This window comes from Lytechinus pictus, chromosome 8 (assembly GCF_037042905.1).
Source record: "Lytechinus pictus isolate F3 Inbred chromosome 8, Lp3.0, whole genome shotgun sequence".
NCBI lineage: Eukaryota > Metazoa > Echinodermata > Echinoidea > Temnopleuroida > Toxopneustidae > Lytechinus > Lytechinus pictus.
The window spans coordinates 34,575,223-34,592,745 of NC_087252.1; the positions used below are offsets into that span (position 1 = coordinate 34,575,223).

Below are 17,523 nucleotides of genomic sequence, written 5' to 3' on the forward strand. Positions count from 1 at the left end.
TTCATTTTTCGTGATAAATGCGCCACACAAATTTGTTTTACCACGTCGCTCGCTGACTTTTTACTTTCAAGTCTCACGCAACTTTTGAGACAAAATTGTAACCCCCAGGTACGCGGTTGAAAAACAATAAAGAACAAAAGGTCGAAAAACGGAGAAATACATAAGAAATTTAGAAAATAAAATGCATAAGAAAATAAATGTGATGTTGACATTTTTTTAAAGTGCGTTTGATCAGATTCTTATAAAGAGTCTGAACCAAATATCATTTAAGGGGCATTATGTAGTTGATTAGAGCAAACTTTTGATTTTATGCATAAACTAGCATGATTAATTAGCAATGAGATTTCGCAGAATTTGATCTTATAGTTTTGTAGATTACGCCATGGGTAATGTGCGTGCCAATTTTCGTCGCGATCGCGCAATGGACGGCTGAGATCCCCCAGTCTTCTTAGGCGTCGAAGTAGCCCAGTCTATTTTAATAGGGTTAAAAGGAATCAAAATCCAAGAGAGAATCAATCTGAGAAGAAAGAATAAAATGAGAAGATCATGAGAAGAAAGTCGGTTATAAAATAAGAGAGTTATGGAAGTTTGGAAAGTCTTGTACTTTCTATGGGGATCCTCATAATGGCAAACATTCTTCAAATTTGCTGATTTTGTAGACAACTCTCCATTTGCTTTGTACACAAATGTGTCATTCCTTTGGGTTGGGTTTATTTTTGTGACAACCCAGAACTAAAGAAAAATGTGTCTCATTTAAAACTAGGCAAATATATTCAAATTATCCCTTCAGCCCAAAATTGATGTCCCACTAAGGTTAACTAATCAAACATAAATTATGTATTGCTTTAACCCTAAAAGGACTGGGCTATTTGAGACGTATTGAGGACGGGGGGGGGGGGGGGGGGGGGGGGCATGATGCCCCCCCCCCCCCTCTGATCTCAGCCGCCGTTCGCGCGATTGCGCCGAAATTTGGCACGCACATTCTTTACCGCATAAACTACAAGCTAGTACAAAAAGAAATTCTGAAAATTGTTATTTTTTAATTATTATGAATGAAATATGCAAATTTATTCATGATGATGAAAAACACTATTTGCATATTTATCACCCTATTTCAATTCAAATTTTCTTCTTTTGCAGATGTCATCTTTTTGATCTTATATAAAGGTTTCCACAAAGAAAAATTGCAAAAGTCAAATTTTTCCTTATGTATTTCTTTGTTTTTAGAATTTCTTATGTATTTCTTTGTTTTTAGAATTTCTTATGTATTTCTTTGTTTTTTCATCTTTTGTTTTTCATTGTTTTTTTTCAATGGAAATTATTACAGACCATTTAACAACTAAATTAAAACCTAAATTAATTCAGCAGACCAATTAGAATGAAAAATAATCACCCTTTTATGAATTTCATCTCCCATAGACTTTGTACACAAAGTATAAAAATTAGCCTTTTTTGGCATGATATTGCATCGTAAAAAGTCATGTGACGTCGCGGTGGTATACCCGTATGTCGCGAATTTGGTCTCAAAAGTTGCGCGAGACTTCAAAGAAAAAAGTGATAAAATTTTGCGGCGCTATCTCTTTGCGTTTCGGAAATATCGCGCGAAGCGTCGAGGGGGGGCCATCATGCCCCCCCCCCCCAGTCCTTTTAGGGTTAACAGACCTTAGAGTGTATTGCCAATGATATATGAATGTGATGTCCATGTAATGTTGGTAAAAAAAAGTTCAATTTGAACTACAAAAAATCTCCAAAAGATTTTAAGATCAAACATGTTTACTGTGCTAGGAGACCTTCAAAAGTTAGCCATATCAGAATTGATCTTCACTGTGAAATAGATACATGGACATCTTGTAATTTTTGGCCCTAACCCAATGGAATTACCCAAATTTTCACATTTCCCCTTAGTTTTTTTTTAAAGCATCTGTGCACAACACATTTCATGGGAAAATATAGTTCACACCACAAACATCATGAGATATCAGGAATATGTTTAATAACCCTTTATTTTACCCCCCCCCCAAAAAAAAAAAAAATAATAATAATAATGAAAATATGCAAGAATAAGAGAGTTGTCCACAAAATCAGTAATTTTGAAGCATTTTTGCCAATTTTAGGGACCCTACATAAAGTGTTGCAAGACTTTTCAAACTTCCATAACTCTCCTTTGTTTATAAGCGATTTTAATGTAACTTTGTTTAAATTGCTTCTTTCATTTAACTATTTGCAATAAGATTGATTCTATCATTAGATTTTGGTTCCCTTTACAATTTGAAAAAATAGAAATATTTTGGCAACACTGTCTAAGACAGTCCCAGAAGTGCATACTTTGTTAGGTCTGTTCAAACTCTCAACACTTAAAAAAAAATTGTCTTGAAGAATTTCTTTATCTCATCTTTGATTCATGACCTCTTATTTTGAGAGAGAAGATAGAGGGATAGTGCCTCTTTCAGATCAAATTATTTCCTATATTCTAATGTTTTGATCCCTTGTTTGCAATCTATTACAATTTTACAATTGACATGTTAATTTTAGCTTTTCTAAATCAGTTTTCAATCCTTCTTGCAAGAAGCAGTCTTTAATCAATTGCAAATTTGCAACATATTTTAAGACAAATAATTGTTTTGGGGCCCCTAGATAGATTTCCAAGTTTCTTACTTCTCCCCATTAGTGTGTGTATTAAAATTAATGTGTGTTGTTGTTTGTTTGTTTCAGTTGTTGATCCATTGAGTTCATTAGACTTTGGAGGAAAGGAGATTATCAATGAAACATTTGACATTCCTGTGGATAGATTATTTACCGCCCTCTATGGCAGTCAACATTCATTTTGTAAGAAGTTCTTGGAGTACAGGAAATGTACAGGTATTTATCCATCTTCCTCTCTCCCCCTTCTCTTTTCTTTCCATTTCTCTCTGTATTTCTTCTATTCACTCTTTAAGGGATATCCCACTTGCCAACTATCTTGTCCTGCTTGTTTTCAGATAATAGTAAGCAACTTGCTGTATGTAGCCATTTTGTAGCTGCTTTATAACCCTTTTAAAAAATGGCTAGCAAACTGTTAATGTTGTCAATTTCGATTTTTTCCAAGTGGTGAGTGCATGAAATGGCTTCAAACTCACAATTTTGTCAATTTTGCATAGCTTTGCTGACTGAATATTAGTACTTTCCATTTCACGTCAAGCTAACCTGTGAATTTTCTCTTCTTTTTCTCCTTTTCTGTATTCAATTGAAGAAATCTATATTCCCTGTATTTTTGTACATCGGAACCCTATTTACTCCTTTATAAATCACTTTATGAACTGCTTATGTTATAAAAATTCAATAGCTTTACAACTTTCACATAAACTAAAAAAACAGACAAATGATTTCATAAAAGTTGTGATATAATTGCCAAAAATGAAACGTTACTGATAATTTCATCTATTGATATATCCTGTAGATATAGAAATAGGAGACTGGGTACGGCATGACTCTGATCGTGACAAGAGAAAGCTTAGTTATGTTCTACATCTTAATACATCACTTGGTTATAAAGCTTGTGGAGTGGAAGAGAATCATGTAAGTATTGCTAGAACCATTCTGATTGGTTCCTGACCAGTATTTTGAACAAAATGTGCATGCAACGGTGATCTTGATTGGCCATTGTCATTTAATCTGGATTGATTTGAATTGAAAAAGCGAGGAATTGCAAACCTTTGTTTTACAAAGCCAAGGTCATGTTATTGCTGACCATTCTTTTTTTTTTAAGGACAATTTTGCGTATTCACAAGGACTTGAAGATTGTTCGGAGATCAGTTTCAGAAAGTGCAAAAATCAAAGGCAATATGATCTTCAATCAATCAGAAGTGTGTATCTCAAACTTGTATTTGCATTTTTTAGTTGTTATTGATATGACGTTCCATGAAATTGGTTCCAGAGCTAGTGATATTCTATGTTCAATGAGGCTTTTACTACAAAGCTTAGTAATTGATTATCGCAGAATGTATTCAAATTCAGCCCAAAGATCAAGTGTTACATTCCCCAGGACTGGTCTAACTAGTCTATGATTTGGACAGTGGTTGCAGCTATATCATTGCTGCTACTCTAAATGTAAGCGATGTGTCTGATGTGACAAGACTACAGTTGGTGCAAAGCGACCATCGCCTATAACCTCTTGTCTTTCTTCGGTTGTTGGTTTTTTCTATGATGCATTGCAGGTTTTTTGTAAGAAAAACTGCTACCGGGATGTAAAGAAAGTGAGGATTAAAGCAAGACAATAGTGTTCAGCAGCCTTTTTAGTCTTAAACACATCGCTTACATTTCCCCTAACAGCATTAGACATAGCATCCTCTGCATAGATTAGGCTTTGATGTTGATAATGTTATAATTGGTTCTTCCTCTCCTGTTTTATTTCAGATGTTCCAAAAGAACTGGAGTAAAACTGGACAGAGCTACATTGTTGAGAAGGAGGTGTACAATAAGAATGTGCCTTACTGTGATTACTTCTACGTTCACACCTGTCATGTATTGACCATGATCTCACCTACAAGTTCTAGATTAAGGCAAGTATGAACATGGCATGTATTGACCATGATCTCACCTACAAGTTCTAGATTAAGGCAAGTATGAACATGGCATGTATTGACCATGATCTCACCTACAAGTTCTAGATTAAGGCAAGTATGAACATGGCATGTATTGACCATGATCTCACCTACAAGTTCTAGATTAAGGCAAGTATGAACATGGCATGTATTGACCATGACCTCACCTACTAGTTCTAGATTAAGGCAAGTATGAACATGGCATGTATTGACCATGATCTCACCTACAAGTTCTAGATTAAGGCAAGTATGAACATGGCATGCATTGACCATGATCTCACCTACTAGTTCTAGATTAAGGCAAGTATGAACATGGCATGTATTGACCATGATCTCACCTACAAGTTCTAGATTACGGCAAGTATGAACATGGCATGTATTGACCATGATCTCACCTACCTGTTCTAGATTAAGGCAAGTATGAACATGGCATCTATTGACCAGTTGCTGCTACCTTGTTTGTTGTTCAACGATTTAAGGGATAGAGCAATGTTGATCGTGTGCTGCTCAGTGGCTGCCGGGCACACGATCAATTGGGCAAAATGAATTTTCGGATGATCTCTATTTGTGATTTCTGTTTTGAACAATAAAATATGGATTTTCATTTCATTTTCATTTTCCTTCACACAGAAAAGTCAAAGATTAAATTAATGATAATAATGATAACAATGAATCTATAACCAAAACAAAAAAAAAACACTATGATAGTGTTGAAAAAAGATGAGTTTTGAGTGAGGATTTGAACATTTCAATAGAGGGAGCATTTTGAATGTGGGTTGGAAGCTTGTTCCACAGCGTAGGGGCAGTAACAGAGAACGCACGATCAACGTATCTTGTCTTTGTGCGAGGGCCTAGGTTTAAATTATATGAAAAAAGATGAGCGGAGGGATCTGACTGAAGAGGAGGAGTGATGGGAGAGAAGGGTCCTGTAACACAAGGATTAGCGATCAATTTCTAAATGAACTAACCAATAAAGATCAACATTACACACACATTTGGCTCATAATACTGAGCAGGAACCAATCAGAAGTGTTCTCTCATATTTGCTATTCATCACAAATCTTTGTGTTACAGAGCCCTGGTCTTGGAGATACTTGGGTGCCATGTTGTTGGACAATTATAATTAATACCACAAAGTATATATCTTGGAGTCCCTACACGTGGGACCTTAAAAGTAGGTCCAATACATAAATACTCACACACAATTCTTTTTGTTCTTGAATGCATGGCTCTAGTTCTCTCTGTCTGTTTTTCTCTCAGGTTTATCATGAGACTTGAATTCTTGAAGTCAGCGCTTGGTTTGGTCAAGAGCTTCATTGAGAGGAATGTAGAATCAGGGGTTAAACAGGGTGAAAGAGAATTAGGTAAGTAGTGTATCATTAGGAATGTAGAAGAGAGAGCTGGACTCTTAGGCCCGAATTCAATAAGGTGGTGAATCCATGGCTTATGCAGATTTCCTTTATAAATTATGCTTAATTTAGCGCGTATCGGGAGCGTGTATAAAAAATGTCCAATGCTGATGCGCGCTTTTGTCACAGTGCACCAAATTGACGCCTGTTACCATGGTTAGATACGCTATTTTATTCATGAGTCTACTGTTTGAAGAGTGGACTCATTAATTCAAAACAATGGACTCGTGAATAAAATAGCGTGGATAACCACGGCAACAGGCGTCAATTTGGCGCACTGTGACAAAAGCACGCATCAGCATTAGAAATTTTTTAATATACGCAGTAAAATAAGCGTAATTTATACAGGAAATCTGCATAAACCATTGACTCAACTGTGGGTTTTCAAAACCACCTTCGTGAATTCAGGCCTTAGTGTTGGTAGCACATGTGTTGTAAAATGCTCAAATAAAAAAAAAAAGTAATTAAACTAAGAAGTAAATGGGGGAAGAATTTAGGCATATTTTGGAAGTTACTCAATTAATGTTTGATACCAGAATAATCTTTGCTAAGTTCCATGATTTATTGCCTAATTTGTCATACATGTAGTTTGCACTATGAGACATCAATCAAGCAGCTTATATAGGACAATATTTACCAGCAACGGTAGCAATCTGGTCCAGGACTTATGATTTTTTTCTTCTTCTTTTCAGTGAAATTCATTCGAGATCATCTTGAATCCGTTGCGCCACCAAAGAAGAGAAAAGGAAAGAAAAGGCGATCACAGCATCCAAACAGAGAAACAGAAGAGAAGAGGAGGACAGAGGTCCAACCACAATCAACTACTCAATCAGGTGGGTACTAAGAGAGAGAGAGGGGAGGGGGTAGAGAGAGAGAGAGAACAGATCTTCATAAGTAAGAAAAATCAATTTATTAAATGTTCATTATTGGAAGTGTTGTCAATTTTCCATTGAAAAAAAAACACAAAGCAAAAAAAAAAATTAAAAAAGAATGACACATTTGGATGATTTAAATTAATAAAAATAAAGCGGAAATAATGATTCAGTAATGATTTTTGGCTTCAAGTAGAATCTTTATTGGAATATTTGGTCTGACAAGCACTTGTTGAGTAATTTTATAAGTGCGCACCCAACCGCAAATTTGATCTCAAAAGTTGCACGAGGCTTGAAAAGAAAAATAGGCTTAAAACAAGGCAGCTAAACTTCTCATTTTATTAAGGTTAATCAGGTCCAGTGAATTTAAATTTTGGCTCAGTGGACAAGTCTCTTGATTTTCAACCAGAAGGTCTGGGTTCAAATCTTACTGCAGCACTTGCGTCTTTTGGCACAGCATTTACCTACATTTGCCACACTCCACCCAGGTGTAGTAAATTGGTACCTGGTAAGAAGGAATTCCTTGAATGCTTAAGTATCTGATCAGGTTAGCCAGGGCGATAGTATACAGCGTTTAGAAACTTTGTATTATGTGCTATATAAATGTTTTATATCATTATTTGTTTGTGTCTTCATTTTAGGGTTCCTTGCTAATCTTACTCCAGTATGGTTTCAACCAAACACTGAGACCAAACTGAGTCTACACAGTACCATGGCATTCATATCTATCATGTAAGTTACTCAAACTTCCTTTAAAGCTTAAACAATCATTTCATCAGAAAGAGAGTCTTTTTAATCAAGTTTAACTGTCTTCATTTCATGGTAGATCTAGATGAATTTGAATAATTTAATCGCAAATTTTAAGCTGATGAATAATCACACTGAAGATCCCTAACACAGATATGCACATGTGGGACAGTGTATTATTATTATCGCTTGGGGAAAAGACCAGACATCTGGCTGGAATGCTTATGTCTATTTCTCAGCAAGTTCACAAACTCTATACCATATTTTTATTTACGTTATATGTATAAATACTTTTGGTGTCATTCCATTGGACTCTCTTGGAACTCATTTTCAGATTGTAACCACAACTAGCATTTATGTTTCAACATTTATTTCAGTAAACCATCTGAATATTAGTCAGAGCAGAATGTAATATTAATAACCACTGAAGTGTTTGAATATATCAATGAATATAATATGCCAATTGATTCTAGTAGAAATTGTGTAATTGTTGAGAAATAAGTGAAAAGAACATGAAATCCTTCTGGGTGATGGGTCTTTTTTCCCAAGCAATAATAATAACATGTTTTCAATAATCTATGTTGGTGATCTTCGTTGTGCTGATTTAGCTATTGAATATCTGTTATTCAGCTTCGACGGACATGGTGGCTCAGTGGTAGTGTGTCTGCCTGATGAACAGGAGGTCGTGGGTTCGATCCCTGGGCGAGTCATATCAGAGACTTGTATAAATGGGACCTTCTGTCTTATTGCTAGAAGCTCATCATTCAGATTGGAGAAGGTTAAAATACTTGTAACATGTTATATTATTTAGGGTCTGCTGTTAGAGCAGTTTCCCAACTTTAGTGGCTACCCTTGGTAAATAAAACAATATTATTATTTACTGTTGTTTTCTCAACAGTTTGGCTGTATTATGTGTCTTCAATGTATCATTATTCCTTCAACTGAAGTCTTTAGAGGAAGGGACGGCTAGCAAGCAGGTTTGGTCCAGTGCTGAGTTTGTACAAAAACTTGGGTAAGCAAAGCCATTGGATGATCTCAATTGTAACATTGCGTTAGTATGTATATCTTTGAATAAACATAACCCCCCTTGACACAGTAAGAAAAAGAGGTGTAGCATTCATTTGTAGCTGCTAAAATGAACATTGAGTGAATGTACAGCTGAAAGTGCTTACATTATCAGCTGGAGTAAAGGGTAATGAAGTGTAGACACAATCTGTAATTCTTCTTCTTAATACCTCCAAAATTGTTAATAATAATAATACCAACATGCTTATGTAGCACATATCACTGCCAAATGTGTCATTACGCGCTTATTTGGATATTAGTTGTAATGCTCTATAAAATACAAGGTACAAGAGTTTTCCTGAGATAGTTCAGTGTGCACATCTAATGCTTGAGTGAAACCAAGGAGGTAAAAAGGATGGAGTGACAACTAAATGCAAATTAATTCATGGAGCTTTCGATTTCTAAAGAAGTACAAAAGAAAACCCTGGTGCACTGTAGCCTTTGGTGGCCACTTGTGATGCCACCATTTTCATGCGAAAAGTGATTTGTGTTGAAAAAAAGGATAATATACAAATATACCAGTCTTTGAGTAAGTATAGCAGGAATTATTCATTTGAGGTTGGACTGACATTACTATTTTTTCCCAAAAGGGAAAGATAGTGATTTTGCCAGTACAACCAAGGAACAAAGGCCTGGTATATTTGTTTTATATCCTACTTTAATAAGTTAGAGCAACATATCTTGATAATTTAGTTCTTGTACTCGTAGTTCATCCTTTTTTAAATCTGAACCAAACCAGCTGAGCTGATTGACCTTCTTTTCCTGTAGCCACACGCTCAGTGCGCGGAACGCGTATTAAGGCTTCATCATGATCTGTGATGTCAATGATGGAATAGTCGACTATTCCATCATTGACGTCACAGAACAGCACATTTTCTTCGGTGGGCGTTTCATTTTCAACATCATTACGAAATAGTGAGAATATGTTTGGTCACATGATGCTATTTATACCAATCAGCATACATGTTATAATTTATTTAGGATATAATTGCGAATATTTCCAATTTTATTTGATCACAAAATGTGGATATTAACCACATGACGAAATATATCTCGGAGCTTTATTATGTCCTAAAATCAGGCAAATCATTGTATGAGAGCAGTTTCAAAATGTGAAAACACCTCAGAATTTGGCAATTTTTAAATCAACAATTTACAAATTTGCACACACTTCCTCATTATAAAAAGTAAAGATAAGTTTTAGGGAATACACCCGTTTGTGATGTTACGTGTCATAGTTGCGCCCATATGCGCCCAGTCTAGTAATTATAAATCATATTGCATAAAAATGCGAACTTGCTTTCCCTGAATATAAGTTAGCAATGTGTCTGCTCAAATAAGCATGACCAGAGGCAGCAAAAAGTAACTATCATTGCAAAAAAGTTTAAAATTTCGCGTTGCAAAAATATTGCGCGAATCGTTGAGGGGGGCCTCCGAGGACCAGCCTCCCCCCCCCCCCCCCCCCGGCCTTGATAGGGTTTAATGATATGAGTTAGATGGTACTCCTTCCTTTTGTACCTCCATGGTGAAATCCAAATTTTAAACAATCTTTTGAATTTGCATTTAAGCTCTCACTCAATTTCTTCTGAATTTAATCTCGTGTGGGGTATTGTTGATCAATTTTTACAAGTTATAAACCATTTTAAAGCTCAAGATGCACTTTGTGAAAATCTCAGATATCATTTTGAGCTTTTTATTGTTGGTCTTGGGATGGCTATCCACCTATTTAAATACACTTGATTATACTGATTATGTCTTTCTTTGTTTTGATTTGTTTAGGGAGTTGCCCAAGTCTGAAAAGGATTGGACTGTCTTATTACAACAGCAACAACAAATGCATTCTAAAGAGATGCAGAAATGGAGAGATATAGTTGATCTTTGCATACAGCTTATTAAACAGGTAAGGACACCCATTATATCATCCAATGTAACCCAATCTTAAAGAGAAATCACATCAAACAAAAGTAAAAATCATTTTATTTGATGTTCGGAGTGACGTTAGGAATATTGAAATAAATATATTTCTTTACTGCAAGCCTTGTTGTTGAAGTAAAGTTCAAATTATCTTAAAGGCATAGTCGATAGCAAAAACTACAATTTGGAGTTGAAATTGCTTTAGTCCCACAAGGTGGCTAGCAATAGACTGAAGTTTTAAATTCTATTATTCATACCATTATTATGAACTTTGATCTTTAACCCTAAAAAGACTGGGGGGGGGCTGATTCAGCCCCCCCTCAACATTTTTCGCGATAAATCTGCCGTGCAAAATTTTTTGACCACGTCGCTCGCTGACTTTTTACTTTCAAGTCTCGCGCAACTTTTGAGACCAAAATTGTGACCCCCAGGTACGCGGTTCTGAAATTACGCAACATTTCGTAAGTGCATGCAGACCAAAAATTACTCAAAAACGTGAATTTGTGTACAAATCCAATGCAAATAGTGCTTTTAGCCAAAATTTATATATGTATCATTATTTTTCCTTTTACTGCTTAATATCAATTGATTTTATCTTTTTTATGGTCAAAATAAAGTCCCTGACAATTTCCATTGAAAAAACAATAAAAAACAAAAAGTAAAAAAACAAAGAAATACATAAGAAATTAAGAAAACAATAGAATACATAAGAAAATAAATGTGATGTTGAATTAAAAAAAAAAAAAATTTGATCAGATGCCTATCTAGAGTATGTGAAACAAAAATGAGCATTTTAGGGGCATTATTTTATTAATTAGAGCAAACTTATGATTTTATGCATAAATTAGCATAATTAATGAGCAATGAGATTTTTTGCAGAATTTGATATTATAGTTTTGTAGATAATGCCATGGGTAACGTACGTGCCAATTTTCGTCGCGATCGCGCGGTCAACGGCCGAGATCATAAGGGGGGGCTGAATCAGCCCCCCCCAGTCTTCTTAGGCGTTGAAATAGCCCAGTCTATTTAGGGTTAAGACTTTATAGGCTAAAATGCTCATCAAATATTATTACATTTTTTTTTTCAAAGTCGGCTGCAGCACTCACATCCTTTGGCATGATGTTTAACTATATTCACCATTCTTCACTCAGATGTAGTAAATGATTACCTGGTAGGAGGGAATTCTTTGAATGCTCATGATAGTCATACTAAAGTCGGTAATATTACGAAATGCTAAGAAGTATTATATTACGTGCTTATTTTATTAATGGAGCATAATATTATCATTCTTTTCCAATGTTCATTTGGTTTGTATGATAGATGTACATGTATTTTCGTTGTTGTTTATAGATCTATTTTTGTTGTTATTGTTTATGTATCATGTAGATGGAAGCTACATTAGGAGAGTTACACAGTGGGATCTCACCAACTGATACCATTCCAAATATCAAGGAACTACTCCAACCTTCACTACAAGACATTAATACTGACCATCAAACACCTGATGGGGGATAGTAATCTTATACCATCTCAGGAATAGATGAATTAGCTGTCAAACTGCAGATGAGAGAGAGAGATGGTCACTCTGTCTGGTGATAGAAAAATACAGGGTAAAATGAATTCAAATTTACCATCAACAGCAGCCAAGGCATCATCATTATATCTCCAGGACAATATTACTGTTATATTCACCATTTCTATAAATCTTAGTTTTGTTCATGAGCAGTATGAAATGATAATTTTAATAATAAATGAGCGATGGTTATTTTATTTTCAAGAGAGTGCTGTGAAAGATGGTCAATTTGCTATCATGAATTAGTATTACTATTGCCCTTAGGATAGTAATGTTATATTCACTTTATCTAACAATTATGAGTATAGTCATATGAGACTGAGTGTGGAATGATGATTTAGCCTTCAGACAGCAATGAAATAGAGCCTTTTATGTGAAATAATAGTATATGAAAAGTTCCACACATACATACACGAGTGTGTTTATCTTCATCATCTTGAAGCAGCACTTACTCTTGAAGAAGATGAGAGATGGTAATTACTTCTTTGGGGCAATAGTATCATATTCATGATATAATCAATCAAAAACATTTTGCACAATGTAGTGTTCCATTGTAAATTTGCTATTAAAAAGCAGAAGAATCATCAATCATGAAGACAGTAGTATCACTATCATCATATAACAATGCATTACGTGGTAGGTGACAGATGATAATGCCCAGGGCAATAGTGACATACAGTACTTCACCAATCTAAAATATCTTTACACAATTCAAAATCAAAGCTCTGTTTAAACCGTCATTTCAATCATAATTCTCCTTATCGCATACAGCCGATACATGGTGATATCAACTGGTTCAAGTACCCAAATAAGGGGTACTTTCGATGCGAAAAGCTGATCATGGTTTCAGTCATAGGAACCCACAGCATTTCAGAGTTCATCTCAGTTGTCAAACTGTCTACTGTTGAGGTTGATCCATGGTTGTATAAACAATTCTTAAAATTCGGTAGAGAAAGAGAAACTCACACTTTCTCAATCAGCTGAGCTAGTTCGCTGTATACAGTGGCATTGACCAGCTGAGCTAGCTAGCTATATACAGAAGCATTGATCAGCTGAGCTAGCTAGCTGTATACAGTAGCATTGATCAGCTGAGCTAGCTAGCTGTATACAGTGGCATTGATCAGCTGAGCTAGCTAGCTAGCTGTATACAGTAGCATTGATCAGCTGAGCTAGCTAGCTGTATATAGTAGCATTGATCAGCTGAGCTAGTTAGCTGTATACAGTAGCATTGATCAGATGCTCCACTTACTGCAACTGGAAGTGAATGTCCAAATAGAATCACCCTGGATGTTTGAAAGGTCATATCTCTGATTACTGGCTTGTAGGCTAAGGAGCAATGCATACCTTGAAGTCTCTGTGTGCTGCATGCTGTTACACTAAGCAACCTATGGTGCATGGTGTATGACAAATCTTAATTGTCCCCTTGTTACATAGTAAATAGCATTTATTTCATCAGCACAGCTCAGGTATTTCAAATTAAAGAAGAGATACACTATAGTTCTCATTCCATTTTAAGCAAATCTGTCTTATTTTGTAAAGAGAAACTAAAATGTTTTTGAGAGGAAAGTACTTGTTTTGTTACTTGGTAATCATTGCAGTTTGAATGTATTGAGTAAGAAATCTGTATGTTATCATTGAGATGGGGCTATTTTACCAGACTCCTTTAATCAGGGTGTTGCATTATGGGTTAAAAACCTCACCAGACTTGAGGAGATGAGGACTTGGTTATTAACACTATTGTTGTGTATCTGCATTGATTAAAGGTTACAGTATGTTGCTGGATACAGGGTTCACGCTACGAAATGGTTTTCTCCAACTATAAAGTAGTTTGTGTTAATAAAAAAAAAGGAAACTCCGCCTTTTCCATACAGTAATTTCCAAACAAAACAAGTTTAAGTGAAATAATTTGCCAAAATGGGTAAACAGAAATATGTGATGTGCAGTTATGCTTGTTAAATAATTCAACAAGCTTAAGATCTGTGAGTTGTGTGATGTGACATGATAAAGGAATTATGACCTTACTAATATTATATATAACTTAATGTTTGGAAGAAATTGGCCTTAAGCTTACTGACACACAATTTTCTGGAGTTTGTTTTTTAATATACTGTACATATCACTAAATCAGCCAACAAACGAGCTCCACTTCCATCTACGGTTCAAGTCAATCGCAGTATGAATCTGTGACTCTGGTCACTTATTTCTGTGATTTTCTTGACAGGCTTTATTTGGGATGAACAGAATAACTAATCATCTTGATTGTTATAAGATGAGATTTGATTGAAAATAAGATTCATATATGTAATGAACATATACTAGAGAAAGAATTATTAGGGCATAAAAAAATTGCCTGTTGAAATTTCAGATTTCATTCTCTTATGTCTGTATTCACAAAGGATGTTTCAACAAGGAGTGGGTACATAACATTTGGACTATGATGATTTCACTGGATCTGGTGTGTGCTATGAAAGGCCCAATGATAAAATGTGCAGTCTTTACTAAGGGTGCTAAATACACTCAGAATACAAAATTTGTCAATGAAAGTAGGAAGACCTCTGCCGAAATGTTCTGCTCATTTTGTTTGAAAAGTTATGGTATTTAAACATAAGAGAAAGATACTTTTATGTTGTGTAAAGGTTTTCTCACAAATACCAAGAAAAAAAAATTGTTTTAGTACTTCAAGTCGAATAGAGATTTATTTCCAACATTGTATTTCAGAATTGTAAAGTTGTAATGTATAATGTTTTACTGTTTTTTAATTGGTTGCAATGCTCTTATGTAATGCAGTCTAGCCAATATGTCTATGTATATGGAAATACTTTTACTTGCATGTCAGCATAGTTGAGGGCAATGGGCTATTTTGCCCTCATGACAGCATAATTGCATGATTTTTGACGACCATCTTTTCAAGTGTTGCCCAAGATCTTCCACACAGAATATTTAAGAATATTTAGATAATCAATATTCAACATACAGCAAAAAAATAATTGAATATATTTGCTCATTGCATGAAAAAGTTGCCCTTGAAGATTTGATGCAACTTTTATTTCCATAAATTCAGCAATTTCCCCAAGATATAAACCATTGATTTAGATTTCAAAGATGAAATTTGGAGTTTGGATAATGAAGAAGACTGTCTCAAATTGATTGAGAAAGTCTGTTTATAATAATTGGTATTTGCTAAAAAGCAATGGAATCATCAATATGTCAACCAATTGATCAATTATTTTGAAAGTCACAAATACTGCACACAGATTAGTATGTATGGGACTACATCAAAACTGTCAACCTCGCAGTTTCAGCTGGGTTTGTTATATTTATATATTGTTAACATTGACTTTTTGAGGATATTTGAAGTCAGATTAATCCCCTGAGTGAGATATTTTTCATTATATTTTCGTATAGCTCACTTTGATGTTTCAGTCTTGAAGAATTTATCATATAAGTTGGTTTATATTGCAAATTTAATTATTAAAATACTAAATCATTGTTCAGAGCTAAAACTATTTATGACTTGTGCAATATGATATACATGTATAAAGAATATTTGATGGGTTATATGGTACTAAATGAATATATTATTCTCTATATGTCTAGAATTATATGTTTTAGTTTATGATTGTATGGGTGTTCATTTCTCTTTAATTTGTTTCCATGTTGTGAAACCATTTTTTTTTCTCTTTAGATTTAAAGGAGGAGGTAGTTTCTTTTTAGACAAGTCAATGTAATGAAAGTCATTTTAGTAATGATGTATCTGATTGATCTCTTCTTGACTGTTTATTTATCTATTTGTCTTGGGCATTTATATTGTAGAACAGAAATTTGTCCTTAAGAAAACCGGATTTGTTCTAAGAATATGCGACCAGGTATGGCAAACTCACTTAAAGTTGGCAGAATGAATTTTTAGTTAAATATCCTTACTGAAAGAGGATAATCTAAGGTTTTAAAATGATGTCTAGCTCACTAATATTGGATGTTCCTAACCCTCATTGACTGTCATAGAATGTTACTTTTGTTGTCCTGTCTATTGAAGCACACTTACCATCACTCACAAACGTGATGAGGATTATTCTTTACGTAGCCATCACTTTAGTTCAAATTAGGCACATCCTATTCTTGATTACAGAGGAGTATCAATGAAAGATCATATCTAGGTTTTATTTTATTGGAGTTCAAAATAAAGGGGATATTTTGGCTTTCAGAAAGAACAAATTGACAAATGATTTCAAAGGCACAATATGGGTTGAATTAAAGCTTTCAAAACAGCCATTTGGATTTGTTTGGTACATTCATATTTTTTTATAGATGATAGGAAAAAGTATACTCTTTCAAAAAGTACTGAAAACTAGTTTGACTAAGCTGACCAAAACATGTTTTTATGTCCTACTACTGAATATCACACAGTGCATTTTTTTTTTTTGTTTCCAGATTACCAGTGCTTACTGTTCATGTTTGGGAATCACTCAGCTGGTCTGAAAAATTACATTTACACTTGTTTCGAGACAAAAATAAAGAAAAGAACATAACATTTTATTAAACGGAATATATTTTGAGGTTCACACCTCATCATCAGCCTAATATCATAGAACAGAGTCATTAGTATTTATACATTTGGGATATCTAGGTAATTTCTCTTTGATAAGGAAGGTTGACTTAATGTAGACTCCACTATATTTTATGAATATGATATGAATTAAATCTCCAACCCATCAAAAAAGAAAAGATCTAAGAGATGACAAAAATGTATATTGTCAATTTATATATCAGTATTTAAATTGCTAAACATATAAACTATTATCTTAGGCTCATACCTGAATATTATAGGGCAGTTCTTTCAAAGTAGCATTGTTTTGAGTTCTTCATGTTGAACAGTTTTAGCATTATCATCAGTAGAGAGAGAATAAAGGTGATATATTTGTATTAAAAAAATTGATTGTAGTCACTTCTACATTGAGAGGTGTTGCTAATTTGTATTTCCGAAGTTGAAAAGGATATAAATTTCTCGCTGCCTTCCATTTATTTATAAATATTTGTAAAACTGCTGCGATCCTTTTGCGATGTGAAAGCTAGTCCATGAATAAAATTTGTGTTTAGATACACAATACTATGTGATACACTGAGTTTCAATGAGTGTATGTGTACTATGTGATACACTGAGTTTCAATGAGTGTATGTGTACTATGTGATACACTGAGTTTCAATAAGTGTATGTGTACTATTTGATACACCGAGTTTCAATGAGTGTATGTGTACTATGTGATACACTGAGTTTCAATAAGTGTATGTGTACTATGTGATACACTGAGTTTCAATGAGTGTATGTGTACTATATGATACACCGAGTTTCAATGAGTGTATGTGTA

At 34.5% G+C, this 17,523-nt stretch overlaps 1 protein-coding gene across 2 annotated transcripts in view; it reads left to right on the forward strand.

Moving 5' to 3' along the window:
• LOC129266105 (protein Aster-B-like) overlaps positions 1 to 17,280 on the forward strand; it is a 48,314-nt gene extending 31,034 nt beyond the window's left edge. For both annotated transcript variants that reach the window (XM_064103971.1, XM_064103972.1), the window contains exons 11-19: positions 2,713 to 2,859; positions 3,437 to 3,555; positions 4,393 to 4,538; positions 5,841 to 5,944; positions 6,682 to 6,822; positions 7,503 to 7,593; positions 8,507 to 8,620; positions 10,453 to 10,573; positions 11,974 to 17,280. In XM_064103971.1, coding sequence (XP_063960041.1) covers positions 2,713 to 2,859; positions 3,437 to 3,555; positions 4,393 to 4,538; positions 5,841 to 5,944; positions 6,682 to 6,822; positions 7,503 to 7,593; positions 8,507 to 8,620; positions 10,453 to 10,573; positions 11,974 to 12,102 — 1,112 coding nt within the window. In that variant the 3' untranslated portion in view covers positions 12,103 to 17,280. The remainder of the gene's footprint in view (positions 1 to 2,712; positions 2,860 to 3,436; positions 3,556 to 4,392; positions 4,539 to 5,840; positions 5,945 to 6,681; positions 6,823 to 7,502; positions 7,594 to 8,506; positions 8,621 to 10,452; positions 10,574 to 11,973) is intronic.
• The last annotated feature ends 243 nt before the right edge of the window (positions 17,281 to 17,523 follow it).